A 27,777-nucleotide genomic window follows, 5' to 3' on the forward strand; every position below is an offset into this window, starting at 1 on the left:
ACAGAAGGGGTGGTTATTGTTTTCTTCAAGGTTCAGCTTCAGAAGGGGGGTGAAAGAAAAAAAAAAAAAAAAGGCCATTTGGCTGGTGATGCTGCGAAGTTTGCTGCTTTCCTGCCTCCCCCCGCCAGCACCCACCCTCCTCCCTTTGCCCGGCCCGGCTGCCGGGGATGGAGCTTCCCCGTTTCACCCCATTAGATGTGATTAACTGTTATTGTTCCTCCCGAACACGCCACTTCCCGCCCAGGGGGAGCGGGGGCGGCCAGGGGGTGGGGGGGGAAGGTCGGGGCGGCCCCCACGGCCTCTCCGCTCCCGGTGGTGGCGGCCCGGGGAGGCGGGGGGAGGGAAGGACGGAACAAAAGAAACTTCCTTCGGGCCCCGATTCCTGCTGTTGGGGGCGATGGAGGAGGGGGGGGAACACCCCAGCCGGCTCCCCATCGTCTGCAGGGACTTCGGGAGGGGGGGAGGTGGCTGCAGCGCGGGCGCGCAGAGCCGCGGTGCGCTGGCGGCGGGGCGAGGAGGCAGCGCTGCTGCCGCCTGCACCGTGCACTGATATACATTATCTATATATACATATATGTACGCACACACAAATACTCATCTATACAGTACACATCCGAGCGGCGCATCCTGCCCAGCGCTGCCCCCTCCCACGGCCCCGCCACCCCCGAAAAAGCCGCAGAGACCCTTTTCCGCCCCAAAAGCGGGTTTCCCGCGGGCGCGGCGGCAGGTGTAACCCGGCCCGCAGGGCGCTGCCGGGCTCGGTCCCCCCCGAGCCCCCTTCCCCGGGAGGGTACCGGCCCTTCCCGGGCAGGGGGAGCCCGGTGCGGCTGGGGGCGGGGGGGGTGAGGCTGGGGGGTCCCCGCCGCCCCCTCGTCGAGGAGCCCCCGCTGCCCGCACCCCCGGCTCGGCCAGCGCACAAACAACGCAACTTAATTTATAATCCTTTTTTTTTTTTTTTGTAAAAATGTTTATTTAAACCTTTTTTTTTTTAATTTTTTTTCCTTTTACAACAATAAAATATTGCGTCAATATAAACCCCTTGACTAAAACTGGTCGACAACCAAACGTTACAGCGACTCGTGTGTTTCGTTATTATTTTTTTTCCGACACCCATTTAGGCTTTTTTTTTTCTTTCTGAAACGTTTTTTTTTCTTTTTTTTTTAAACATAATGCGGAATTTATTGAAAATAAATAATTGTTGGCAACTGCAATAGGCAATTTTGGATAAAATAGTTGAAAAAAGCAACCTTTAATGAAAATAGCGTTTATTATACATCAGTTACTAAATGAATAAACTAAATGATCTTTCTTTAAATTAATAACTTCCAAAAAACGTTTAATATACAAAACTGTACAGTTATAAAGTTGGCAGAAATAGGCAGGTCCTCAGTGTTGAGTTTAATTTTTTTTTTTTTTTTTTTAGCGCTTACTGAAAAATACTTGAAAAATATAAATGTCGAAAGGAAAAAATCTTGAACGCCGGGGAGGGAGAGGGGCTGTGCGGGGAGCCGCGGAGCGGGGTGCAGCCGCGGAGCGGGGCCGCACTGGGCCCGGGGAGGGGATGTGGGGGGGTCCCGGGGTGCGGGGGGAGCCCGGCCCGGCCTGGTCCTGCCCGGCGGCCCCGAGGATGCGGGTGCAGCGAGTGAACTTGGCCGCGCACACACGGACACACACACACAGAGGCAGCGATTCCCCTTCGTGAGTGGGTGCGTGGGCGTTGCACACCGCCCCCCCCCCCCCCGCCGTCCTTGTGTACAACACATCCACGGACGGGGGCGGGGGGGCGCGTTACAGCTCAGCACTGCCCTGTGCCGAAAAAATGGTTATGGTTTTAGCATTTTAGTGACTTTTTCTTTGTTTGTTTTGTTTTTTTTCCTCCCTGTTCGTTTTGTTTTTATGTTGTTTTTTTTTTTTATATAAAAGCTTTTCAACAAATCCAGCATCTCCCTGTGACGCGGAAATAAGCTCAGCGTGAACCAAATGCGGACGTTTTCTGTCCCCCTCCCTCCCCCCCCGAAATTCATGAGACACCTCATTCCTCTTCACTATCGAAACAAAATACAGAGAAACTGATTTCCGAAGCCAAAGCGCAGAAGTATAAAGGTGTTTTACTACAGACCTCTCAGTCTGGCGCTGATCAAAAAGCCCAACTCATCTTCGGAAAGAAAAGGTCTGGCCCATGCCACGGTTTTGTTTGTGATGCTCAATTTCGGATAAATCTCTTAGAAATAATTATTATTTTTATTTTTTCCTTGGGAGAAGAGGGGGGAGGTCAGGATTGTAACCCGACCGTTTTACGGTGTCGGGAAGTTCTTGAAAAGGCAGAGAAAAGCTGCAACAAATAAGCCCGTTCTTCACAACCGTGCGTGCGGCAGTCGGGTGCGCGGGGCTCCGCGGGCGCGGAGGGGAACCCCGTCTCCTCGGGGTGGGGTGGGGGGGGGGAGTGAGGAAGGGCCGCGGCCGCCCTGCCCCGTCCCCGCTGGGTGACATTGCCGGTGCGTGGGGAAGGGAGAAACGTTTTGACTGATCAATTCGATACAAATTAGGTCACAAATATTGTGTACAGTTTGTAGTAAAACACCTCAGACATTTAAAAACGCTATATAAGTCTTTAAAAATGCAAAACTAGTCTATTGTAAAACAGATTCACCTGAAATACAGCTGATATAACCAAGGCGCTGGAAGGTTATTCATAGGCACACATCTGTCTTTCCTTTTCTGTCGGTTTTTTTTTCCTTTTTTTTTTTTCTTTTTCCCGTGGGTTTTCTTTTTTTTTTTTTGTTCCTTTTTTTTTTTTTTCCTTCGTCCTAGTGGAGACCGAAAACAAACCTTGTCTGCGAGTAAACACCGTGTACTGATCAGCGGAAAGGTCGGAGAGAGAGAGAGAGAGGAAAAAAAAATAAAATAATAAAAATATATTGCCCAGGCGGCGAGCGGCGAGCCCCCCGCTCCGCTCCGCGCTCTCCCGCCTCTCGGAAACCATAAGTTAAAGCCCCGGCGGAAAAATCCGCGCTGCCCGCAGTCCTGCCTGCCCCCCCGGCCCCCGGTCAGAGGTCGTGGCAGGCCGTGTCCGTTTTCACGCCGTGGGAGTAGACTTCGTGCTGCGGCTGCTCCCCCGGCGGGGTCATGCGCTTCTCCTTCTGCCGCCGGTTGCAGAACCAGACCCGCACCACCTCCTTCTCCAGCTGCAGGCTGTCCGCCAGCGAGGAGATCTCCTGGGCGGCCGGCTTGGGACACTTGAGAAAGTGCGTTTCCAGCACGCCCTTGACACTCACCTCGATGGAGGTCCGCTTCTTCCTCTTCCTCCCCTGCGCCGCGATCTTGTCGATGCTGGTGGGGCTGCCGGTGGAGGAGTCGGCCTCCTCCAGCCACTTGTTCAGCAGCGGCTTCAGCTTGCACATGTTCTTGAAGCTGAGCTGCAGGGCCTCGAAGCGGCAGATGGTGGTCTGCGAGAAGACGTTGCCGTAGAGGGTCCCCAGGGCCAAGCCCACGTCGGCCTGGGTGAAGCCCAGCTTGATGCGCCGCTGCTTGAACTGCTTGGCGAACTGCTCCAGCTCGTCCGAGGTCGGCGTCTCCTCGTCCGAGTGGTCCTGGCAGTGGTGCCCGCCCAGCTCGCCGTGCTCCCCGCCGCCCTCGCCCCGCAGCCCCGGGTGCAAGCCCTGCGCGGCGGCGGCGGCGGCGGGCGGCGGGGTGAGCCCGCCGTGCTCCAGCATGCCGCCCACCGCGAAACCCGCCTGCGAGTAGACGTTGAGGGGCTGCCCGGCGGCGGCGGCGGGGGGGCCGGCCAGCGAGGCGCTGTGGGCCGGGCTGGCCCCCCAGGCGCTGGGGTGGTTGGCGTGGGGCGAGTGGTGGGAGACGTGGGGCGAGCGGTGGTGGATGATGGCGCCCAGCTGCAGGTCCTCCCGGCCCGGCTTGACGTCGGGCTGCTCCAGCGGGCCACCGGCCAGCGCCGAGGGCCAGGGCCCGCCGTCGCTCAGGCTGGTCACCCAGTGGTGGCCCAGCGGGTGCCCATTGCCGGGGACGCCCTGCAGGTACTCGCTCTGCAGCAGCTTCTGCGGGTTGCGGAACGGGCTCCCCTGCTGCATGCCCGCGCCGTCCGCATGGGCGAGCGAGCCGGAGCCGAGCAGGCTGTAGGGGTTGGAGGCGGCTGTGGCCATGGCCGCCGCGCAGCCCCCACGAGTTATACTGTGGCGGCGCCGCCGCTTCAGCCTTTGACATCCACCGGCACGGCGGCCCGGGCAGCAGCCGACCGCCGACTGGCAGCCGCGCCACCCAATGGGGGCGCGCCGCCGGCGGGGCCGCGCCGCGCGGGCCAATGGGAGGGGGCGAGAGGGCCGGGCGCGGCGGCGGGGGGGGCGGGGCGAGGGCTCCGCGCGGGCCCGAGGCAGGAAGTGAATCACTCCGCCGGCACCGGGGGCCGGGCGCGAGGCGGCCCCCCGTTGCTTAACTCCTTCCGCGCCGCGCTGCGCTCCGCTCCGCGCCGGGCGGGGAGGGAGGGACGGGGACGGGGGGGGACGCGGGGCACGGCTTAAATGGGGAGCGATTAGCGCCGGGGGAGCGCACGGCAGAGGTTAAACGGCGGCAGCCCGGCGGGACCACCCCGGCGCAGCCCGGCACGGCCCCCGCCGCCCCCGGGCCGCCGGTCCGGCTGCGCGGTGCCCGCTCCGCTCTGCTGCCCCGCCGGCAGCGGAGGCCCCGCTGCCCCGAGCCCTGCGTCTCCCGCCCGCCGCGGGCCGTGCGCCCCCGCGATGCGAAGGAAACAACAAACCAAACCCCCTAAAAATAATGATAAAAAAGCCCCAAAAGGCGCTTTCCGGCCTCCCCGCCGATAAATCCCGGTGGTGCCTCCTCAAAGTTTGCAATGGGAAACACACGGGGCGCCGGCGCTGCGCAGGTCTGCAGGGAAAACAAAAAAACAGGGGAAAAAGGGAAAATCGAAGGGGAAAAGGCGCGCGCGGTCCCCAGCCCCCCCCCGGGAGGGGGGTCCGGGTTGAGGGGGGGGAAGAGCGCTGTGTCCCGTCCCCCCCCCGGTTTGCTCGGGCCCGGCGGGCAGAGCCCCGCCGCCGCCGCTCCGCACCCGCGCTGCTCCGCCGGGGCCCCGGGTGCGCGGGTGCGGAGCGGCGGCGGGGAGAGCCAAAAGCCCTGGTACCTCCGACCCGCTCCCGAGTTAAAAAATGACCTTTCCCTGCATAATTTTGGAGGTAACCTAGCTGCGTAATTATATTTGCACTTCCAGAAGACTGCATCAGAGTTCCCTTATTGGTTTGAAATTCCATTAAATATATTGCAAGAGCTCCTAGGTTAAGCTTGATTTAAATTTGCATACATTTTCATATATTTAGCAGAAATAAAAGAAGGCTTGCAGCTACCAGAAAGTCATTAAGGCATTAGTTTCTCTGAGAAGACAGATCTGAAGAAAATTCAAGAAAATGAGAAAATAGATATAAATAAGGTGAGAGCGCTCCTCTGATTCCTTTAAAGCCGGGTAGCATCGCTTTCCTCATTATAATAATAATAATCACAATAATTTCTCGCCAGGGCTCGGGCAGGGCGCAGCCTGCGAGAGGGGGCGAAGGCAGAGCGGGGTGCGTTGCTGGAGGCGTATCGCGATATATCGGGGAGGCTGCGGGTCCTCGGGCGCATCCCCGGCGGGCGGCCGCTGCGCTGCGCACCCGCGCCCGCTCCGCGACCGCCGCAGCCCCGGGGGGCAAACTTGGAAAATAAATAATTAAAAAAATAAAAAACCCACACCACCAAAACCAAAACGAAGTAAAGTTTGCCGGTAGCGGGGGAGCGGGGTGTGTGGGAGCGGCGGTGGGGAGCGGGGGGGTCCGTGGGGAGGTCAGGGGGTGAAAAATGTCTCTGGGAGAGCTCCGTTGGTGCCGGCGAGCTCTGCCAGCGGAGCGGCGGCGCTCAGCACTGCGGCCGAGCGCGGGGGAAGGCGGGGAGGGCAGAAAAAGAGTTATATTAGCAGAGCAGCCCTCTCTTTTTTTTTTTTCCCCTTTCTTTCCTTTTTTTTTTTTTTTTCCCTTTCCTCCCCCCTCTCTCCACCTTCACAAGCTTCTCGAAATAAATATCACCGGAGCCCGCGGAAGAAAAAAAAAAGAAAAAAAGAAAAAAAGAAATCCGCACTGTATAAAAACGTAACTAAATTATTTAAAATTAATTTGCACTTTAACTTCCGAAACAATTTTTCAAATCCCATTGCCCGTGAAAATAGATGTTCAGATCCGCCGTTTAATTAAGGCAGAGTCTCTAGCAGGGAAATAAAACCCCGAACGTCCCATTTTAATATTTGTTGCAAATGTATCTAAGGCAGAGCCCGGCTCCGCGGCACTGCGCTCCTGACGGAGGAGACTCTCATCTCGCCTATAGGAGAGTATGGTGTATTTTAAAGTGTTTTTATCTGCATATAGTTAAATCTTCTTGCTGTTCTAACTAATCTGCTGGAGAGGGTTTCTTTAGCTCTTTCCTGTCAGTCTAACTTCCCAAGTGTAACAGATGCCGCTCTCAAGCGGTCCTTTCTGCTGCTTTTCTTTATTCAGCCTCGCATATTTCTCCCCATGATCTGGGTTTCCATAGAGAGAGGAATAAAAGGGGGACCATGGCCACAAATCCCCTGCCCCATGCAGAATAAAAGAGCCTTATTCAATAGACGACCCCGTCTGGACATGGGAGAAAAATAAGTACATGCAAAGCTACTGTTGCAAGAATTTGTAACTTATTTTTCATAGACTGAAACCCATTAAAGTTTTAAAAAAAGTTTCTGGGTTTGGACCCTGCGCTGCAGCCCTCTGGCTCTGGGTGCCTCCGCACTGGAGGGACCCGCGTTTCCCCAACAAATAATTCGCTTTAATATCTTTTTTTTTCTTTTTTTTTCTTCTTCTTCTTCTCCCCCTGCTAAATCTTTGGCATGAAAAAAGATCGCACAATAGCTGAAGGCAGCCTACCGTCTTGGGGCAGCTAGAAGTCGCTATAGAGAAACCCCCCGCTTTGAAGTGGAGGAGCTGTAATTGTGTCGAGTCCCGTCGTCCCCCCCCCACGCCCCCACCCTCCCCTCGCACAGGCGGGACCCAGAGTTTCGGGGGGTCACCGGTGTGCGTGGCTCGGACGTCCCTTCCCCTCCGTGGGCGGCGGGAGCGGCGGCGGCACCCGGGCGCGGAGCCGGCGGGGCGGTGGCATCTCCGGCGGGGCAGGGACGGTGGCTCTCCCCGCCACCAAACCCACAGAGTCCCCTTTAAGAGCTATAACTAAAACGCGGGGTGCGTCTGTGCGTGCGTGTGTGTGTGTGTGTGTGTGTTTCTAACCGGCTCTATAGGCGCCTCTCTATAGGTAGGGACCTCAGCGAGAGCGAGCCCAGAGCGGGAGGAACGGGTTTATTATCGTGGCAGAGCTGATATTATTATATTTTAGAGACATTTTTTTTTCTCATTGTTCATCTGCGGGAGGGGAAGGAAGAGAAAAAAAAAACCCACCACCAAAAAAAAAAAAAGGTCTAAAAGGGGTTCGTTTTGATTGTGTTTAATACAGCATGAAGCTCGGAGCGGTAAGCTGTGGCTCGGTGTCATGACCTCTATATTGAAAACTTCACCTTCAACACAAGTTCACTTTAGAGACAGGACGAGTTAGATTGCGCTTGGTGGGAACAAGTGCAAATTTAAAAACAGAGTCAATCATAACGGGGGGTGGGGGGTTGGGAAAGGGCAATTTAACCGTTTCTGGAGCCAGGAGTTAAGGTTTGCATTGTGTACATCCAGGCGCTGGTGCTAACGTTGAAGCCCAGCCACCCATCAGCTCAGCCAGCAGGGCTGAGAAACCGGCTCCTGGGTCTCCGGAGATGCTTTGTGGAAACCTAACCTGCGCGGGGGAAGGTTAGGAGGAAAAGAGGAATTTACAGAATATTAGAAGAAATTAGCCAATACCGACACAAGCTCAATCAGTTCTCTTTTTTTTTTTTTTTTTTTTTTTTTTTTGGTCTCTGTTGGCTGCTCTTGAACGTGAGTAAATGCTGTGCAGGGAGAGAGGAGGGAGAGCCACCACAGCCACACACTGCCATCTCAGAGCCACAGCCAGGAGATGGACTGACAGATTGCAAATTAAAATAGTCCTAATGTAAGAATGAATGCAGCCCCCCCCCTCCACCTCCCCCCCCAAATCTCTCCGAGCACCAGCCCGTTAGTAATAAGCCCGGCACGGAGGGAGCGTTGCTGCGGCTGGGCTGGTCCTGCGCCCGGAGAAAGGCTAGGCAGGGACAATAAAGCCAGTCCCGGGCAGAGAAAATCACAAGGTAAATAGCATCTGTATTCTAACTGCTGCGGTTTCCAAAGCGTTTTGGGCGAATCCTCGCTCCTCTGCTCGAATCGCCTATTATTATTATTATTAATATTTTTTTTCCACGTTGTTAGCGTTTGAAAAATGTACTTGCTGGGGGGAAAAAAAATGTCGTTCATTTGTGCACTACCACGTCATGTTCAGGTCACTGTTATTTTTTCGCTGGGTTGGTTTGTAGCAGGTATTGTCTCGAACATTTTCTTGATTTGCAGTCGAGAGAAAAAAAAAAAATATTCCGGGAAGTCTCTCCAAAGTGCACATTTTTACCGTGGGACCGGTCTTGCCATTTATTAAATCCACGTATTGAAACGTCGGTTTTTCTGGTGCTTAATCGAGAAATATGGATGGCGAGGGGGAGCCGGGGCGAGGGGCTCCGGCACAGGCTCGTCGCCGGCGGCCGGTCCCGTTCCCGGGCGGTGCTGGAAGTGCCAGCTTTTAAGGTCACGTTAGGAGTTAATAGATCTGCACAACAATGCGGATCACTTCCCTTTTACGTAGGCACTTTCCTCACCGTGCCATTCAAACAGGCGTGATGACAAGAATGCGCTTGTTTCACCCCGGACCGAAATCCCGTGGGTTTTTTTTATTTTTTTTTTATTTTTTTTTTCCGAAGCGTGTTCGCTCCCAGCAAAGAGGGGCGAGGCGGCTGGGCATGGGTAGCAGCCCCTGTGTGTGAAGGGGGACACATGAATCCAGCTCCCTTTCCAAACCAGAGGCCACCCTGCCTATATTCCGGCAATAATTCAAATACAATTCCTGAGCGGACAGATTTCTGCTCAGACATATTTACAGGAAAGTGGGTTGGATTTGAAAACGCACTAAATGGCATGCTATTTAACCTCTGTTGACTAATGAGACATTGAAGACAAATAGCTCTATTCCTTGGATGACAAATACCTGCATTGTTGTTTGCTAGCTTACTGAACAATTTCCATGCGGTTTGGGGGGGGGGGGGTTATGTTTTGTTTTGTTTGGTTGTGTTTTTTTTTTTTTTAAAAAAACTATATGTTTTTCCGGCTTTAGCATTCATCCAACTCCTGATTCTGCAGGGGGATCTAAACCTCTCTTGCACTTCGAAGCTCCTCATCACTCCTCGATTTACATGTATAAATACGTAGCTGGTCCTGCTAATTCTGTGTTTTCTCACAGAGGAAATGTTTACGGCTCGGTGGAAAGTTTACTCCCCGTTTCATTGAGGTCGCGCCAACCAAAAGCTGTTCTAAAACCGGAACTTTCAGGCCAGGCTGCGCTGCTAAAAGCTGTTTCCTTCGCCAATGGCGCTTGGGCGATGCTGAGGGACGGGATGCAGTTCAGGTGCCGAGCCCTGTGCAGGTGGATGCTTTGCCACAGCCCCCTTCGCTCGCCGAGGGGAACGCGAGTGGCGGAACTCCCCGCGCAGCAGACAAAGGCTTTGCCCACGCGTGAGATCGGACCCTCCCTGGGAAGACCCAGCATCCCCCTGCCCGGCCCCGGCGCACCGTGTCTCCTTCCCCCGGGGCGGAGGAGCGACGGGGAGCCCCGGGCACGGCGGGGGCCGCGTGGGGAGCGGGGAGGGGGGTGATGCTCGTGGCAGAGGCGGACGGGCAACACATCGGTGCGGTCCCCCGGACAAACGGAAGCGCCCACGGGAGAGTCGCCGTCAAAGGGGGAGAGGCCGCCCCTCGGCTGCGCCGCCTGCAAGAAATAAATAGGAATAAATCAAAGTCGGGGTGCTCGGAGGAGGGAGGGGGCTGCGGCCGGGCCTTGTCGGGGCAGGGGATGCTCGGTGCCGGCTGCCGCCCCCGCTCCGCCCGGGAAGTGCACTCTGCAAACTTTTAATGAAATCACCGGCGGTACCGATTTTTTAAAAAATTATTTATTATTATTATTTTTTTTAATCGAGCTTCAGCCATTGGAAAGTGTCCCTCTTTGGGATGGGAGAGGAGGGCAGAAGGGAGCTATTGGGCGCGGAGTTATTTCGTATTTTAGAAAATAAACGGCGTGCGTGAGGGTCCCCCAGAGAACAAGGGGACTTCGGGAGGCTTGAGCCAACCCAGTGAAGTTGGGGGTTTAGCGAGGCAGGAGTTGCAGGTACCAGTTTGTAGGCCCTTCGTGGACCTCTGGGAACGTCCCCTCGCCGGGTCAGCCGCGGGGGGACCGTGCCCGGGCCGTTATTGCTGCGCTCCCTAATGAAGAGTCCCCGGAAAGCCGGCTCTCCCCCTCGGACAACACATTTTTGAAGTGCCACATTCAAGTATTTCCTATTTCCTGCTTCTCCAAACTGTTTAGAAATTACTAGTAGCGGATAAGTAAATTGCAAGTAAACCTAGTGAATTAGGATGATTCTCTATCAGTTTAATTTATGTTTTATAGTTAGTTTAGCCTTCTGATTTGATTGCCTTAGTAATGTGAATTGCCTACAGCTGCTGATGATACAGCTTTAATTCTGTTTTAAAGGTCATGTAAACATGTGCCTGTAGCATAAGGAATGCAAATTCAATTCCCTTTTAATGCTTCCTCACATTCACTTCACAGCCTTCACCTAGAAAATTAGCAGGATTTAATAGAAAACCGTTTGAATGTTATGATTTCATTAAAAGCCCCTCTCCCTCCCAGGCGTGGCTCTCCCTGGGCCACCCCACGCCCCTGACGCCAACACCGATGCGCTTCCCACGCCCGTTTTGGGGAAGATCAAGGCGGTCCCCGCCCCGGGACGGAGTCACCATCTTCACCTCGAAGCTTTGTTTAGCTGTAGGTGAAAGACACGGGACAGAATAACCCGGCGACATTGCGAATTACCCCCAGAAAGAGGCGAGAACATCATGCAGGTGTATACCTATGCATGAGGCCAGCGTACAGCCGCCTGCTTCCCTTACGTCACGGGGAGAGATGGTGCTTGGAAAAGAGAAACTGGGTAAAAGTATTTGGTTTTGCAGGGGATCTCCGCAGCAGCAGGAGGAGAAGCCGTGCCGAGATGCTAGGGTGATGGGCTTTAATCCGAGACGCCTGCGCCTTGAAGACAGGCATTTTCAAATTAATTTTTAAACACAGCCGGCCCTGAGTTCATGAGAGATTGCTTCACCCTACTGTACTCTAGGAGAAAAAAAAAAAAGAGAGACAAAAAGGAAGAGCCAAAAAAAAAAAAATCCCCCCTTCCCCGTGTTTCAAAGGGTTTTAGTGAAGTTGCTGGGAAGTTTAAGCCGGGGAAGCCTTTGAACGGACAGGCTCTAACGAGAGGGGAAGAGCGTCAAAAAAAGAGACGCTGGAGACGCTTTGAAAAGCGAACGATCTGTTACCGCAAAGCGACAACGGGTGAGGCGATTTCGGAGCCCCCTCCTGCCGCGGGGACCCGGGCGAGCGGGGCCGGCTGCCGCCGGTCGCCCCCGGGGAGCCCTCCTCAGCCCCGAGGAACCCTCCTTGTCCCTGGGGAGACCTCCTCAGCCCCGAGGAACCCTCCTCATCCCTGGGGAGCCCTCCCCATCCATGTCTGCACCGGGGCCGGCGTGTCACCCTGTTCCCCGCTTGGTGTGAAAACGGTGCGTTCGCCCTGGGGTCCCCCCCCGGAGGCTAAAGAAGGTGAGATGCTGGAAGCGACCTACCTTCCCCCCCTCTCCTTTCCGTGGCGGTGGGGGACCCAAGCTGTGCCCGTCTCCCTCCTTCGCAAAACCGAGTGATTTTCGCAAAAATCTTAATACTCATAGCAACAGCTCATTGGTGATTCTGTTAATGTTGCACACCTCATTAAATAGCCCCAAACATAAGGAGGTTTAAATGACTTTATTGAATTAAAAATAGCATAGGAAATCACCTATGGTACTTTCATCAAATAATTAATGTAAACTATATACATATAGTGAGAGATTCCTTTTAACAAATCTATTCATAAAGCGCGCGGGGGTTTACTTAATGGCTGAAATAACTTAGAGCGGCACAACTCGCTTGAAACATGGAGCCACACTCCGGCACTTCCTAATATGTTCCTGTATGTTTCCCTGAGTGTTTTTCTTCCTTATCTTTTTTATATCTGAAGTTCTATTCCCCTCCTCTACTCCATGTATTTGATCATTTTTTCAAGTCCCTTGGCTGAACCAATCTCTTTTCATGCAGAGGATAAAAAGAGAAAAACTTCAAAGTAGGTTCAGGTAATTAACAGCTGAGGGGAATATAATCTAAACCATAGGCCCTGCTTTGCACCCAGGTCTGCTTTCAGAGCCAGCCGGCAAGGGAGTGCCTATTCCCTATAGCATCCAAATCTGCTTCCTCTGAACAGCTTTGCCAGGCCTCCAGTTATCACATCTGCATTTCAAACACCATGTCTCTGGCATTAATTATTAATTAGCCTACAGTCACCCCAGAGGATTTAAGTTCCAGCCTGCACATACTTATTCATTGACCTCTATCTTAGTTTTTGTTGGAAAAAACCCACTAGAATGCTTAATAATTTCCTTTCTCTCAGACCCTCTGTTCTAGTTTCATGGAGGGGAAACAGTATATTTTCAGAGATGGAAAATCACAGGGTTGTCTAGAAATTTGTTTAGAGCAGAATGCTATGTCAAGAGTTTGAACAAACCATTTCAAAAGATTTAGAAGGAATTTTGCGTAAGTATTTTTACCTTTGACAAATGAATTTATGGATTTCCCAGAACTGAGAGATGGTGGATACAAATACAATGCGGTTTGGCTCTGTGTGGAATATCTCTCAGTGTGCACTTTAAAAATACAAACTGGATTTAATTACCGGGTAGCACATTTATATGATCAAACTAATGCAAACGTTTATTTGAAAGCTCTGGGGTTACACTGCTATTGACACTAGTAAGAATGAAAAAAAATGCTGTTGCGAGGCGCATTAGTACTTGGGCATTAAATATGCACTGAAGAAGTATATTTGGTAACTGTTCTGCATCATTCCCGAGGTAGTTTGGAAGGTGCTCTTTAGCCATTAGAACAAGTACGAATCTTACTACTGCTTTCTTGGCCGTCGTGTATCTTGATACTAAAGTTCCAGAGGTAAAAAAATCGGAGTAACCAGGTAGGAACTAGGTTATATGATTCTCTTTTTCACACTGCTACATGAAATTCAAAGTGGTTGTTACAGTTTGGATGAGTTGTATACTGGGTACTGCCTTTTGTTCATGTATTTTAATACCACAATACCCCAAACCCCTGAATGAGTCCTATTTTAATGCCTCGTGCTGTTATCCATAGATAAACTTCCTTAAATCTTGCCATGGTTTCTCATTTTTATATGCGGTGGTACTATCTCAAACAATCATTGAATCATAACATATTCCTCCACTTTGTTTCCTAAGGAAGCGTTTAGTCTGTAATCACGAGGTCAGACTGGTTAACTTCTATGCCAGCCTAGAACTGATTTTTGAAAGCATTTAAACTATGCCTAAGACTCTTTTGAATTTCTATTTAGTGAAGAATGTGGAAAAGAGCTCTGATGCACAAACATACGTAGTTAAACTGCTGGGCTATCTCAGTAAACAAAAACGCATTTTCCAAAATTGCAGCTAAGCAGCCCTTTCTGTAAAATCATAAGCCTTGTGTGCCTGCTCTTCAGCAAATCATCACCTGGAAATAGATGTAGGGACTAATGCTGTTGACTTCCACGAGGGATCTCTCTCCTTGACTTCCCTGAGAATTTTGAAGATTTGGCTCGTTACTGCCCTTTTATTATTTTCACGTTTTATGAGCAGACCTGGGGAGCATTCAGCATTAAACAGTACGTATTTTTGCCTCTGCTGCAAATATTCAGAATAATTTTAACATACAACTTTAACAGCAAAAGTACCTCTATTTCAGAAGGAAGAGAGGAATAGGCAATACTTCAAATTTCATTTCCAGGAAGATTATTGCTGTTTATAAAATAACAGAATGTATCTTGATGCTGAAGAGGGGAGTAGATCTAGACTGTTTTAATAAGATGTCCAGGACCTTTTAATCACTTCTACAGCGATACTAATACCAGTAATAACAGTGATAATGGAAAAAAAACCTAGTGTGAAACCAGGGCTGGAATCGGTTCTTTGTAAATGTCAGAATGTTTCTGAAATTAAAACTTAGCTGTTAATGTAGCTCTGTACCTTATGAATATTAAAGAGGAATAAGGACTAAATTTCTTCCACAGCAGAGCAGGGTGAGATGTTGTTTTAGAAAACAAATCGCATGGCGGCTTGATTTGCAGTGAAGTAGCTGGTGTGTTTTCAAAAGGATGGCTAAGACTAAGGGCTGCTGGGTTGGGATGTTGCTGTTTTGAGCCCTCGGATGCCGTCTTCCTGACTTTCCTCTCGTTTTCATTTGTGGACTGGGATTGCAGGCTTCACCAGGTTCTTGAGGTATAGATTCCATAGCCCAAGAATAGAAAACTCCCGCTGCCCGTGCTATTAAGTTACCTTTTTTGTGGTTATAGTGCCAGGAGTGAGGAAAGCATGAATGTACATATACGGTGGGTTTGACATGTTATGAAATATTTCTACCGTTCTTGTTATGAGACATGAATTTCCATAAGAAGTCTGTTTTATGGTTCATTTTATATATATTTGCATTTATAGTTTTCCATTAAAGCTTAAATATTTTACTCCGTTGGTAAGACCTAACCCTTAGCAAGTCTGGAAGTGCTTCGACCCCTGTTCTTATTGTACCCTTCTTTTTTTTTTTTTTTTCTTTTAAAATAATGCACGTGATAATTTTACAGTAGTGACTGTATCAGTAGAGACTGAGCATCCACCAAGGTCTGAGCCGTAACTGCATTTTGTATTTTGAGTGTTTCACATGAACATGTTCTGAATTCAGATCTGCAGGTTGCAGATCACTTTTTATTTAGAGAAGCCACATGGGTAATTCTGATTTTAAATTACTGGCAGAGTGATTATAGTAAAACACTGTTGGTTTTTGCACATTTTAAAGTCCACAGACTTCTCTGGATAAAGACCCTGGTTGCTGCGCGGAAGGCGCCTTGCCCACCTGTGCCCTTGTAGGTGGAAAAATCTTGTATAAAGAGTAGGTGAAGGTGGAGATCCCTGCAGAAATTGCTGTGTCAGCAGAAACGATCCGTACTAGATTAAGAAGAGCACGTGGGGACAGACCTTCAGCTGACATAAATTGGTGTGGTAGCATTGACATTCGGGGAGCTAGGCTGAGTTACATGAACTGGGGAGTTGCTTAGTCTAAGCAAAAGATTGACCGAGTGATGCATTATTTTGCATCATGTCTGAAATAATCTAAGCCCATAGAAGATAGTTTGCTCATTTGTGGTGTAGTGTAATGATGCAACCTCCGATGTGCAGAGGCTGTAGCACACCGAATGTGATGAGGGCACCAACTGAGGTCTTCAGTGAGGAGTCAACAAATGCCTGTGACATAGGAGATGTGACATAGATGTGACAGATATGGAGACTGTGTGACCACAGTGAGTGAATGGTGACTTTTGCGTGGCGACCATTACCTGAGGTATTTCTGCAAGTGCTGTGTGTGTACCAAGGGTGCTGATTTTCACCTTGAACTCTCTGTAAGACTGTATCATGACTGTACTCCTAAACTTTGCTTTTAGCCATCACGGTCTTAAAAACACCAGATGTAGCGTCCCGAGTCCCCTTGCTCACCCCAGCCTGGTGCTTCATGGCGTGCCGTAAAACCCAGTGTGCTTTAGCTGTTTCTAAAGGAGTGTTGAAGTGCTCTGGGGCTAAGCCTGGCAGCGGGCCACCCGGCAGCCCCCCTGCGAGCAACCTGTGGCTGGGGCCATGTGATGACTCCTGCCAGGCAGCGCCCGGTACGGAGGGATGGAGGGATGCTGCCTCTCCACCCACCAGCTCCTCCCTGTCACCCTGCCTGGTGCAGGGGGCTTCCAGGGCAGCCCCATGGCCGTCCTCCCCAGCCTTTCCCTGCCCGGAGGCCTTCTCTTGGCACCGCCTGCATGGAAACTTTTAAAAGACTTTATAGAGTTTCACTTCCTCCACCATATATATTTCCTTCTTTTTATTTTTTCTCTTTTTTCTTTTTTCCCCTGCCCTTTCAAAATATTTTTTCTCTATTCTCTTTTTTCTCTTTTCTCTTCTCTTTTTTCCTCTTTTCTGTTTATTTTCTCTCTTTTCTGTGTTTCTCTCTTTTCTCCTTTTGCCCCCCGCTTTTCTCCTTTTTTCCCTTTTTTCTTTTTTTTTTTTCCCCCCTTTTAAAATATTATTTTTCCCACTCCTTGCATAAATCACCGAGGCTTCATTTACTGCCTTTGCTGTGTGCCTGAGTTAGTCAAGGAATGAATTAATGGGGCCAGGTTGATAGTTAAGGTAAATTGTCACAGTTTGGGTGAGTTGCTATCAGCTGGGAACCCAGCCCACTGGTTGGATGTGACGTGCTGACTGCAATTAAACACTTCATTGCCAAAATGTGAACAGCATATTGAAAAATTGTTTGTATACATAAAATAGTGCATGCAATCCAAAGAATAAGGATGATCTTTGGGAATTTTTGCCTATTTTTATTATTACTACTGTAAGTTTTAAATTGCAAACCAGAGTGTATGCATGTGCCATGTAGCTGCTACCACCAAATCATATGTAACACTCAATGCTAATTGTGTTCATAATTATGGAGTTAATTGAATTTCTGTAATAGTAAAAACTGGCATATAAAAAGTCTCTCAAGAATAAATATTTTAGTTAGGGAAGATGACACACATTTGAAATATTTAATAAAAAGAAAGTAGTTCTCATATGCAGGTGAGTTTAGGATTAATAAAGAAATCTCCCAAAATTAATCTACTCCATAAATTGTGTTCTAAACAAAATGTGGTACCACGCAAAACCCATGAATTCTTGCAATGCTCCTGTTTTTAACTCTGAAGGAAAAGGAGCTTGCACTGAAGCATTTGCAAACTGGGGAGAGATGTTAAAGGAGGCTTCGGCTGCAGGCTCAGCATCTGCATCTGCCAAGCTTTTAAGGTATTAGAAATGCACTGTGGCAAAATTAGAACTGCTATTAACAGTTTAATATCATAACAACACCATGTTAAAAAGTCAAATTTTACTTATAGTGTTTGATCTTAAAGTTGCGGTTTTTTGTTTTTTTTTTTTTGCTTTTGTGATCCGTTAGGTGTCTTGGTGCCACTTTAGGCTAACTTCAGGGCTGACTTACACCTCACCGAATCCACGGGGGAGTCACAAGCTGTAATATAATACAGAACGTGGATGTGGGTGTCTACTATCTTTGTCCTGTATTTTATCAGCTGATTTAGTTTTAGAGAGAAAAGAATGGGGCTAAGAATTCCCAATTTGTAAGATATTAAACCTGTATATCTAACCACGGGCAGAGTCATCCTCCTGAAAATGAGAAAGGATCAATAAAAACTTATTGGAGTCTCCTCTCCTCTCCTCTCCTCTCCTCTCCTCTCCTCTCCTCTCCTCTCCTCTCCTCTCCTCTCCTCTCCTCTCCTCTCCTCTCCTCTCCTCTCCTCTCCTCTCCTCTCCTCTCCTCTCCTCTCCTCTCCTCTCCTCTCCTATACTGTGGACAAAGGAAAAACATGAGGGGAAAACATTGCTTTTCCTTTTTCAGCTCTAAATTTAGACCTTATTTATCATCACTAAGAAAAATAATTGCTACTTTTTTTTTCTAGGCAGGGAAGTATTTTTTTAAGTATACTTATTGCAAGAACAGTGGCAGTTGAACATTTTTAACAATGAAATAATATAAATTTTGAAAAAAGAGCCTCAAATGTTAGCTAACATAGTAATGACCTGGCCCTGTAGGAAATCCAGCTTAATACCCCTTTTCCAAAAGATCATGTATTGAGTTTCATTATTTCCTACTAGAGATTCACAGGAGACTCTTTCTTTTAATATCCTGTTTTTACTTACTGAAGAGATTGTGTTGAGCGTATAAAATATAAAATATTGATAATTAGACCTTAGGTCCCTGATCTTTGGTAATATGGAGTTTCCATTCACTGCACCTTTTTTTTGTTAAAAAGTTGCCTATTCGTATTCAGTTACTACACTATATTTTAAACAGTATCGATGGGAGTTGATGTAATTGGGAAAAAAAAAAAAGAAAAGTAATGTCCCCCCCAAACTAAGCCGAAGTGCAGGGGCTTTATTTTTGTTATTTCTCCCTTCCAGGAGTCGCTCCCCTCCCCCAGCAGCCGCACTACAAAGCTTGTTGTACAGGGACTCCATTAATCCTACATTTCCTAGATGGTATCTGAGGCACAGTGGGTTTCCACAGAAATTAATTTGTCCTGACAACAGGCCTAAAGATTGGAGTCCAGGGATCACTTGGCAAATTCCCTTTAAACTGAGCACAATAATAAACAGAAAGCTGATAACGACAGTTCTGAAAGACCACACAGAGGAAGGACCCCGAGTAGAGTCGCTCGGTGTGGATCTGCGGATACCTCCGATAACCGGCAGCCGGGAGCTTTATGCTTGATAGGAAAATGAACGCACTGATTTATGCATGCTTTAATATCGCGGCACTGGGCAGAACTAACTTCGTCTAGTAACGTACATTTTTAACTCTTTTCTGGAATAATGATAAAAGTTCAAGACCGGTCTGGTTTAGAACATTCTTATTTAATATATTTGTATTAATAGCTCTGTGGCCATTTTTCATGTCTTTCATATTTTAATTTTCTTTGGATATTTATACGTGTAAATATTAGAAAAAGTTGAACAGTGGGTAATATAATATTTCAAGGAATGAATCTGGAAAGTTTGCAATCTCGTCTAAGTATATTTTCTTCGAGATTGTGCTGGTTTTTGGGTTTAGTTGTCTGCTATGTAGTAATTCCTCGTTAAGAATAGTAAAAAGCATTTTAGACAGTATTATTGCCTGTTTGCTTGTTTTTATTTATCTTTGCCTTTGGTGCATATTTAAATGCTGTTGTTTTCCCAAAGTTAAGGTATGGAAAATGGCTTTGTTGGAAATATATACTAATATAGTAGGTGAATAAACAAACATTCATTGGATATTTTAGAGCTTGTCTAGATAAGAGCATTTCAGTCTCTGGTTTTGTCAGTATAGAATTCAGAGTTTTGACGATAATTAGGATTTGTGGTATGTCAGTAAAGCTCTGCCAGTTACACTTCTGAAAAAAGCCATCATAATATTAAGAGTTAGTATTGATAGAGTGATGTTAAGTAAGATACATGCTACATAACTTTCCACCGCTTAAGTGTAGGGTACGTAACCATTTAAGTAATGAATTAAAAAAGGAGGACAATTTAAAAATACATACAGAAAATGGATTTTGGTTATTGAAAGATACCTTGAAAGTAAAGTCTAATTTTGTTCTCGATGTCCAAAGTGCATTATGAAATAACAGCCTCTCGATACAGAGAGGACTATGTAACTATGCTAAAAGAAGGGAACTGTGCTTGACAGGTACGGTCGTACCCCGAAACCAGCAGTTTGCTCACTTTCAGTAGCTGAGGTGTTTCTCTTAAGATGGAAATTTGGCAGTGGAGTTCTCCATGACCTGTCCAAACTCACCAACACTCCTGAATCACAATGCCTCCTCCGCAACCCCCTCCAGGTACAGAAACGTGCCCAGGCTGGCGATGAGCAGCAGCCCCGCGCTTGTGGATGGCCGGTGCCTGGGGAGGGCAGGGGCAGGTGAGCGAGCTGGGGCGGGGGGCACATCGTGCCTGCTCCCATCCCATCCCATCCCATCCCATCCCACCATCCCCTCCATCTCCACCCCACCCTGGGGTGGCAGGATGCCAGTGTCCGGGTCGTTACGGGCTTGGAATGCCACTGCCCTCCTCATTTGTGATACAGAGACTTTATATAAAAAAAGAGTTCTGTCTTACATGCTTTTCCGGCACAGCTAATGACAAAACTACCATTGGCTTGGGTAAAGGCAGCATCAGACTCGCTATTTAAGAGCTTAACGAGCTGAGAGGTGGGGCTCTATTATACTGCTGGAGTGGGGTGTATGTACCACACCTCCTTGCTGAAAAATAAAATCTTTTGCTCTCATTATTGGCTTTAAATTAGTTTGTACACTACAAATTAATCAATTACAGCCAACGTACTTTGGAAATGAAATTCAGGATGAGTAGCGCAATTTGTATTTGTCACACTTAAAGAACTCCATTGTACTGAAATGCAGGGGATTTGAAAACAACTAGTTTTAATGCTCTCTAGCTCCTCTTTCTAGAGTCTGATGCAAGAGCAAATTGACTTGCTGTGCCTTTTAGTTCTGCAAAAGAACACACCGAAATACTCCCCTCCACTTTTTATATCAAAATCACTCTATGCATTTCAGCATACAAGCTATTAGGTTTTTTTTAATTTGGATCAAATCAGGCATTTTTCCCCCAGCAAATAGTTCTCTAGCATGCTTTACACATTTGATTTGAAGGACTGTGTATTATTTGATGTTCTTAGGAGATAAACAATAAACTTTTGAATATGTTTTTTCCATTTGAATACAAGCCTAGGGATGCTTCACCCTGCATCCTAAAGCCTGATTTCCCCTGGGACTCATTATCATGCAGCTCACATGTTCAGTCACCTACACTGTTGAACTTACTATCAAATAACCTTCGAAACGTTACTAGTTATTACGTGTCAGAGGGCAGATTTATGATAAACTAACTTTGAAACAAAATAATGAATTCTCAGCGCTCTCTTTCCAGCAGCATTTCTGGTAATTTTGTTGGATTTAAATTTTAAAATAGTAAGTTGCTTTTTTTTCTCTTATTCTATCATATAAAACAGCTCCCTCCCCTCATGAAATTTCTCCCTCCTTAAATATGGTTTATGATGATTTGAGCACTGCCTATAAAGAATAAAAATGAGAACATTTGTCTGTGAGCTACCAAACTGCCCACTGGAGTTCATTTGTGATTAAACTTTCATAGCTTTCTAACTTGGCAAAAGTTAAATTAACTTAACCCCTAGCATTGTCCACCGGTGTCCAAAACACAGCTGGGCAATAGGTGTTGTCAAACAGAAGTCTTTTCTCCTTGCACTTTTTACAGCCAGTATTTTGAGGTTTCAAGCAAGGTTCTTGCATTAGAGTGACAAAAATCAATAGTGTTTTCTTCTCAGAAAGCAGAAACGTGGTTTATGGTGGACCAGAAAGGCTGTCCAAAAAGGTTTTCCAAAAGCGTATCCTGAGTTTCAGCCCCCAAAGCCCATATTTAGGGATATAATATGTGGCCAGTTTTCAAGAAGGCTGAGCATGTCCTCAGGGGTCTGTAGGCACTTGGCTTGTTTTAATAGTAGCCAGAGTGATCATGACTTTTCATGGGATTGTATCAGAGGCATGAAATTCAGGTAGATAAATGCCATATAATAACTCTGAAGGTGATTAGAACAACAAACACCTGCAGTTGAAATTTAAAAGTGCACCATGTCAAAAATTAAGTCTGGCTAATTTGGAGAAAAATCAGTGTGGCTCTTTTTGGTATCAATGGAAATTTTTTCATTGTATTTCAGACGAGTATCAGGCAGATTAATGTCTACAGGATTTTTATCTCCTACTAGACAAAGTCTAGGCTTTGAGATATTGCTCATCTGTGCTACTGCATGGAAAATGCCTGACCTAGGGTAGCTCTGTGAAGCTGGGGGATAGAGCCACCATCTTCAGTACGCGCTCTCATCTCTTTTGCTCCACTCGCCGTGATTATGGTTCTCCAAGGGCATTACGGGCGAAAGTTCCATATCAGGCTGTCTATTAATATTTATGCAGCAATTCAGGAGGTAATGCATTGTTAAAATACAAGTTGGAAATGCACCAAATTTAATCACTTTTTAGTACCAGAAATTATCTATTTCTACATCAGATAGAGGGGGAGGGGGGGCTATCATTACAACATTTCTTTTTTTTAACCAAGTTATTTGTTCGCTCTAACATGGCTTGAATTAAAAAGGCAATAAATGCTATTGCGTAGATAAAGTTTTAAAAAGGAATGCAAGCTATATATGTGAAATTTAATACGAAGTGTTAAAAAAGTATTTAAAGGAAATCCATACTACGTCGGTACGTCCACCGATCAGTGATGCCATGTCAGTCAGTCCCTGTCTTCGTGTGCAAGGACTGCTTGGAGGCCAGCAGGATTTGCCCTGCGCCACTATGCAATTCCTCCTGCCTAAACGTGGAAAGTATATTTTTATCACTGATATCACTTCATTTTTGCAGCTGTCTGCTCACATCAGGTTAGTAATATAAACTCTGTCAAAGACCAATCTCTCCCTTCCACCGACTACAAGATCCACAATTATTATTTAAAGTTAACCTCCTAAGAAAGTGTTAGTTATTTAAACTGTGCAACCCCCAAAAGAATTGTTAGCTATTGATATCTGAGGACCTCCTACAGTCTTTCTGTGGTCAAATAAGGGTCCTTTTATTTTCAATTGGAGTGTTTTTTGGGAGAACAAGCTCTGAGATTTCATGCAAGCAAAATAAATCCAGTGAAAGTGAAACATTAATTAAAATGTATAAAAAAATAAAAAGGAAAATGTTGAAGAAGAGTGTGGTGCTCAAATAGAGCACTATTTTTTTTCAGGTCGCTTGGCTTTCTGATGTCATTTCTGGCAGATTCGTTAGCCTGGCTCCATCACGTTCTGTTCTGAACCATAACGTGATGGGAGATGATCAAAGTGAGAATGGTAAAGGCTCAGGACATTTAAAAAATGTTCTATTCTGGAAATTGTTCTAAAATTATAAACAGATTACATTAAAAATCTGTGTTGCTGAACATGGTTGTTCATCATCCTTTTTTAGAAGGAGCTTTTGAGAAGTTTGGGTAAACAGCCTTGAAGTCTTTATGATGGCAGGCTGCAAATTTCTCTAGAACTTTAGGCAACCCAAGCCTCTCTGAAATGTAATATAACCCATTTCTGCTGTTAGGCGTGTTGTTTTAATCTTTATACTTGAAAGTGGTAAGCATATGGGTCAGATCACCCACTCCTGCTAATGGACACAATTCCGTGGACTTCGGTGTCCAATTATGCCAGCTAAAGATCTGACCATTGCTGGGTTTTATTTCCTTATTTTTTCTTGTCTTCCTGATCTTTGACCCTTTATCAAAGGAATGCCGTCTATAATATGATAATAATATGAAATTCTGAGCTCACTTTCTAACAATATATATCCCAAAGAATTGTAAAGATGCTCACCTTTATACGAAAAGCAGCTGATGAGCGGTTTCAGCCTTGTGATTGTCTTTGCTGGGCACAGGGGTGAGGCTCAGGTAGCTCTGTCTGGCGTCGCAGTGGGATATTAAACATTTTTTGCATTTCCATGAAACAATTGCTCTGCGGGATGAGCGAGTAAATAAACTCATTGGTGAGTCAACAAACTGACAGGAGGCCATTTTTCCTAATTTTAGATGCATTTTAGTGCTCAGGAAAGTGAGAAATTTTTGAGTTTTTAAGGGCTATACACTCTGGTGCTCTCAATCAGTGCTAGGATGTGGCTGAAGCTGGAGTCAGAAATATCTAGGCAGTGTGACACCTTAGGCACATAATGGAGCTATACAAGAGTGTAAGAAGGATTTAGACCTATAAGCAGGGTTTGACTACCTATTTTGATTTATGGGCTGAATATAAGTGTGTATTTCAAGGAACCATTAGAGTTTGTGATTTGAAATATGCAGAAAGCGGGCTTCCCCTCAGCCTTGTGTAGGAAAGGGCGATGCAGGCGCCTCACACAGGCACATGTATTTCTTTATAGTAGAGAAAATGGCAGGGAATAGTCTGTAGCAAGAAAACCCTTTGCTTCAGACTTTCTGCACCAAATAGGTGATGGAGTGGTCAGGAATGGCATGATCCATCACTCACTGTGGCCCCGGCTGAGAAAGTAGGAAAGGAAAAAGAGATAGGAAATATCTGTGTTGTTCTTCAATGTAAAGCATGTATTTCAGGTGTATTTTTTAGGTAAATTAGTGCTGCTGTTGTTGATAGGGCCACACAAATGCTTGAGAAGGGCTGGGACTTGTAGGTGCAAATAAAGAAAAGCATAGCAGGAACGGGTAGCTGCTGGGACACTTGGCCAGAGCGCGCCTAGAAACTCTGCTGTACGAGATGTTGTGAGAGGCATACGGAGGCAATCACTTGAAAAGTATAGTGAGAGATTTTGGCATCTCCCCACCTCCCCTGTGCCCCATCCTTCCACCCCTGCTGCAGACATGTAGCTCCTCTTCTTGGGTGGCAACGGCGGTTGCAGCTGGTGACCCTCATTCGGTGCCCTCTGTCTCTGCCTTTGCTAGAGCTCTTATCATTTGGACAAATGCTGCTCTTGTTTACAGTAATGTAAATTTGGAGCAACCCCTCTGCCATTTCTCCAGCGCAAATATTGTACTCTGTGTAATTCCCGTCTACTCCTTCACACAGATGGAGCCTGGGAGGTGAGGGAGGAAGGCTGCTCCTTCCAAATACCCATGCATCCATCTTTCTGGCTGCAAGCCCCAGGTGACTGTGCCGGCCATACATTCGATCTATGTAGGTATGGGAGCTGCTGTTGGTCTTTTTTTTTTCCCCTCTCACCTAACAGCACTTCCCTTCCCAGCTCTGCACCCAGCTGTAAAGCAGCAACCACGGAGGCAGCCCGCAGTTTCTTCACTGCACCTCCTTACTGTGGCTCCAGCCCCGAGAAAAGGCTGCCCTGGCCATGACAAACTGCGTGCTGGCTCCGTGATTTGTGTAAGCTCAAATTTTCCACTAATTCACTTATATACACTGGATGGAAAACACAGCCTTGGGGCTGCTATAAACCATGCCGGTGCTGCAGCAGCAAAGGGCCGTCCTGCCAGCTGGGGAGTCGCTGGAGCATGCCGAGCGCCGGGGCCGGGGGAAGGACTGACATCCAGTTTATGCACTTGTCGGAGGAGCTGCGGCGCGGCAGCAGATCCGGCCCCTCCGTGCAGCCTTTTACCGTGGCACAGCCCTCTCAGCTCGGGTCCTGGCACCTCAGCTGGTGCGGGAACCTGCTGGTTGGATCATGGGCAGGAGTGAATGCCGTCTCCTGGCCACCACCGGCTCTGGGTGAACCTTGGCTGCCCAAAACCAGCCGCCCTTTTGGGCTGCCCATTGGAAAAAGTCATGGCTTGCTCTCCTTTGCTCTCTTACAGCCTCGATCCACCCTAGCGCTTTGTTTTGTGCTGCGGTGTGGTTCTGCAGCTTTAATTTTCTGTATAACCCACCGATAGATAATTTAAGACCGCTTTCTTTTAAGAACAGCAGGAGTTGGCTGACTCCCCAAACGATTGCTTGTCTTGTTACAGATAGCTGTTGACCTGTTCCTTTAATGTTAGAAGTCTGTATCTAACTGCTTTCTTAAGCCAACCTACTTCCTTCTTTTTTAATGAAATTGTCCCTTTAGCCTTTTTGCTGGGCTGGCTTTTCAACAAGAACATTAGAAACAGTCTGCTCAGTTCTTTCCTTTGCTAACACCTTGCCTAGAGCGAACTTGCAGCTTCACTCTGTCAGCTGTAAGATATAGATATACTGTTGTCTTAATTACTCATATTTCTCCTGCTGCTCATAATTCTGCTTGTTCCACCAAAGAGCTCTTCAGAGAGCTTTACCGCTTCCCTTTCCCTTTCTTTGGGGGTTTAAAGGTTGTCAGATATATAAACGATCCTTGTTGCAGAGCTTTGGTGGTGGCGGTGTCCTTTGTGGAGAAGATTTAGGGGGATGGGAGAACTAAATATGAATGCTTTTCGACTACATCTCTGTGGAAGGAGTGAATACATAGTACTACCTTGGATAACAGAGCATCAGGGAGTGTGTTTGGCAAATCCCATCTCTAACGAACAGCTAGGCAGCTGTTTTTTCTGCAGCTTGAAGTGTAGATGCTGAATGTCAGGAGTAAGGTTTTCTTTCTCTCTCTCTCTCTCTCTCTCTGTCTCCACCACTGACTATCCATGGCTCTATCTGTCTGATTGCTATTTCTCTAAAAATACTCTTGAAACTGCATGCTTAAAAAATACCGCTGTGCCATAGGTAACCCATAGTCCTTTCTGGTTTCAGCTCTCTTTTATGATTGTATGCCACTGATTCTGTTATCTATATTAATTAATCTGTCTGCTGCTGCAAATATGGCATGTCAAGTAACCTAGAGCAGATGAACAACATGATGTCCGTGTTTTTTTTGCAAAGATTTGAACAAGTTTTATCATAGAAGTGAGGTCTCTGCTGGGTTACAGCTTTGGCCAGAGTCCTTCACTCCTGGGTATTTAAAGTCCACTCTCAATTTTAACAGACCTCAGCTTTATACAGTAAGATAGTTCGGTGTCAGAATATATCTTAGTATTCGGCTGGTTGGTTTAGTTCAGCTGGCTGACAGGTTCAGAAAGCAGTACTGTGAGTTTATGTTAATTGCATAAATTAAGAGCCTGTCAAACTGCTGTGGTTGAGCCCGTTTCCATCATGAAGCTTGTTGGGCTGGAGGTGGGACTGGAGGTGGGACCGGGCAGGGTGTGCTTTCCACAAGTGGGGTTTAAGCACCTCCACTCCAAGTTTTGTTGTTACTTTTTAATAATTATCTGTTTAAAATGCTGTGTAAGTATATAAGAAGAAACATTTTAGCATCAGAGCAGTAAGAGATGGCAACACCAAAGATAACACGCAACTCTTCAAGGTTTAAACTGACCTAATGGCAGTAAATAGGCAAATAAACAACAGGCCGCAGTAAGTCATGGCCAAACTCTTCCAATAGCACAGATGTGACTAAAAAGTCTGTTTGAGAAAGCAAATGGAAATAGATGGGAGAACTCAGTGAGGGGAAATAGAAATAGTAATTCTGTTCTGCGTGGAGGAATAACAAGGAGAAAATAGCTCTTCAAGTTTGAGCTCTGCTCTTGGAGAGCTGAAAGGGATCAGAGTAGCTGTCTCAGACAAGGCAAGTTTCAGGCAAGGTCACATGAGTTAGGACACATGGGAAATCCATGCAAGTGGCAGCTCATTTCAGGCCATTGTGTGTAGGAATCTCATAGTCAAGGAATATCATCTGAATAACATACAGTGCAACTCCAGCCCCGAGACTGGACAAGAGAAGTGGTGAAGCTGGCCCTGTCAAAAACTCGGGTTCCCTGATGTTTGACACAGAAACTGGTTTGATGTAGAGCAAATGGACACGCGGTCTGTGATGCTCGACATGGGCGTCTGCATGGCTGCCATCTGCAGGGTGAGATCTGCCTGGGGGTGGGCTGCCCAAACATCCCATTTGCCTTTGCGGAAGAAGGCACTATGATTCCACAAGGATGGACTCTGGGAAGCTGGCAAGGCCCTGGGGCCATTAGTTCAGCCTGATGCTACCGCGAGGGCTGATGGCGTAGCTGGAGGCTGCAGGGTGCAGGTGGCGAGCAGGTATTGCGCTCTATTTGTTCAAGGTTTCCTCTTGGAGTCCCAGCACTGTCTCCTGTGAGCAGCTCTGAGGCAAAGTGGTTGGTTAAGTAGGTGGCCATGCAGCTGCTTTGGCACCTAGTCCATTCTGGCAGCTGCTCCACACCGAGC

At 47.4% G+C, this 27,777-nt stretch overlaps 1 protein-coding gene and 1 long non-coding RNA gene across 2 annotated transcripts in view; one reads left to right on the forward strand and one right to left on the reverse strand.

Moving 5' to 3' along the window:
* Positions 1-2,948: 2,948 nt before the first annotated feature.
* On the reverse strand, positions 2,949-4,157 carry POU3F4 (POU class 3 homeobox 4). The gene has a single exon (XM_054214763.1). It carries the CDS (start codon positions 4,155-4,157, stop codon positions 3,048-3,050), a length of 1,110 nt encoding a protein of 369 aa, XP_054070738.1. The 3' UTR covers positions 2,949-3,047.
* A 1,233-nt stretch (positions 4,158-5,390) lies between these two features.
* LOC128914934 (uncharacterized) overlaps positions 5,391-27,777 on the forward strand; it is a 52,354-nt gene continuing 29,967 nt past the window's right edge. Inside the window, exon 1 of the long non-coding RNA XR_008468469.1 lies at positions 5,391-5,452. This is a non-coding gene — a long non-coding RNA (uncharacterized LOC128914934). The remainder of the gene's footprint in view (positions 5,453-27,777) is intronic.

Source organism: Rissa tridactyla, chromosome 9, assembly GCF_028500815.1.
Source record: "Rissa tridactyla isolate bRisTri1 chromosome 9, bRisTri1.patW.cur.20221130, whole genome shotgun sequence".
Classification (NCBI taxonomy): Eukaryota; Metazoa; Chordata; class Aves; order Charadriiformes; family Laridae; genus Rissa; species Rissa tridactyla.

Coding starts and splice junctions, on each gene's coding strand:
- POU3F4 (XM_054214763.1), bottom strand. CDS start 4,157: ATGGCCACAGCCGCCTCCAACCCCTACAGCCTGCTCGGCTCCGGCTCG.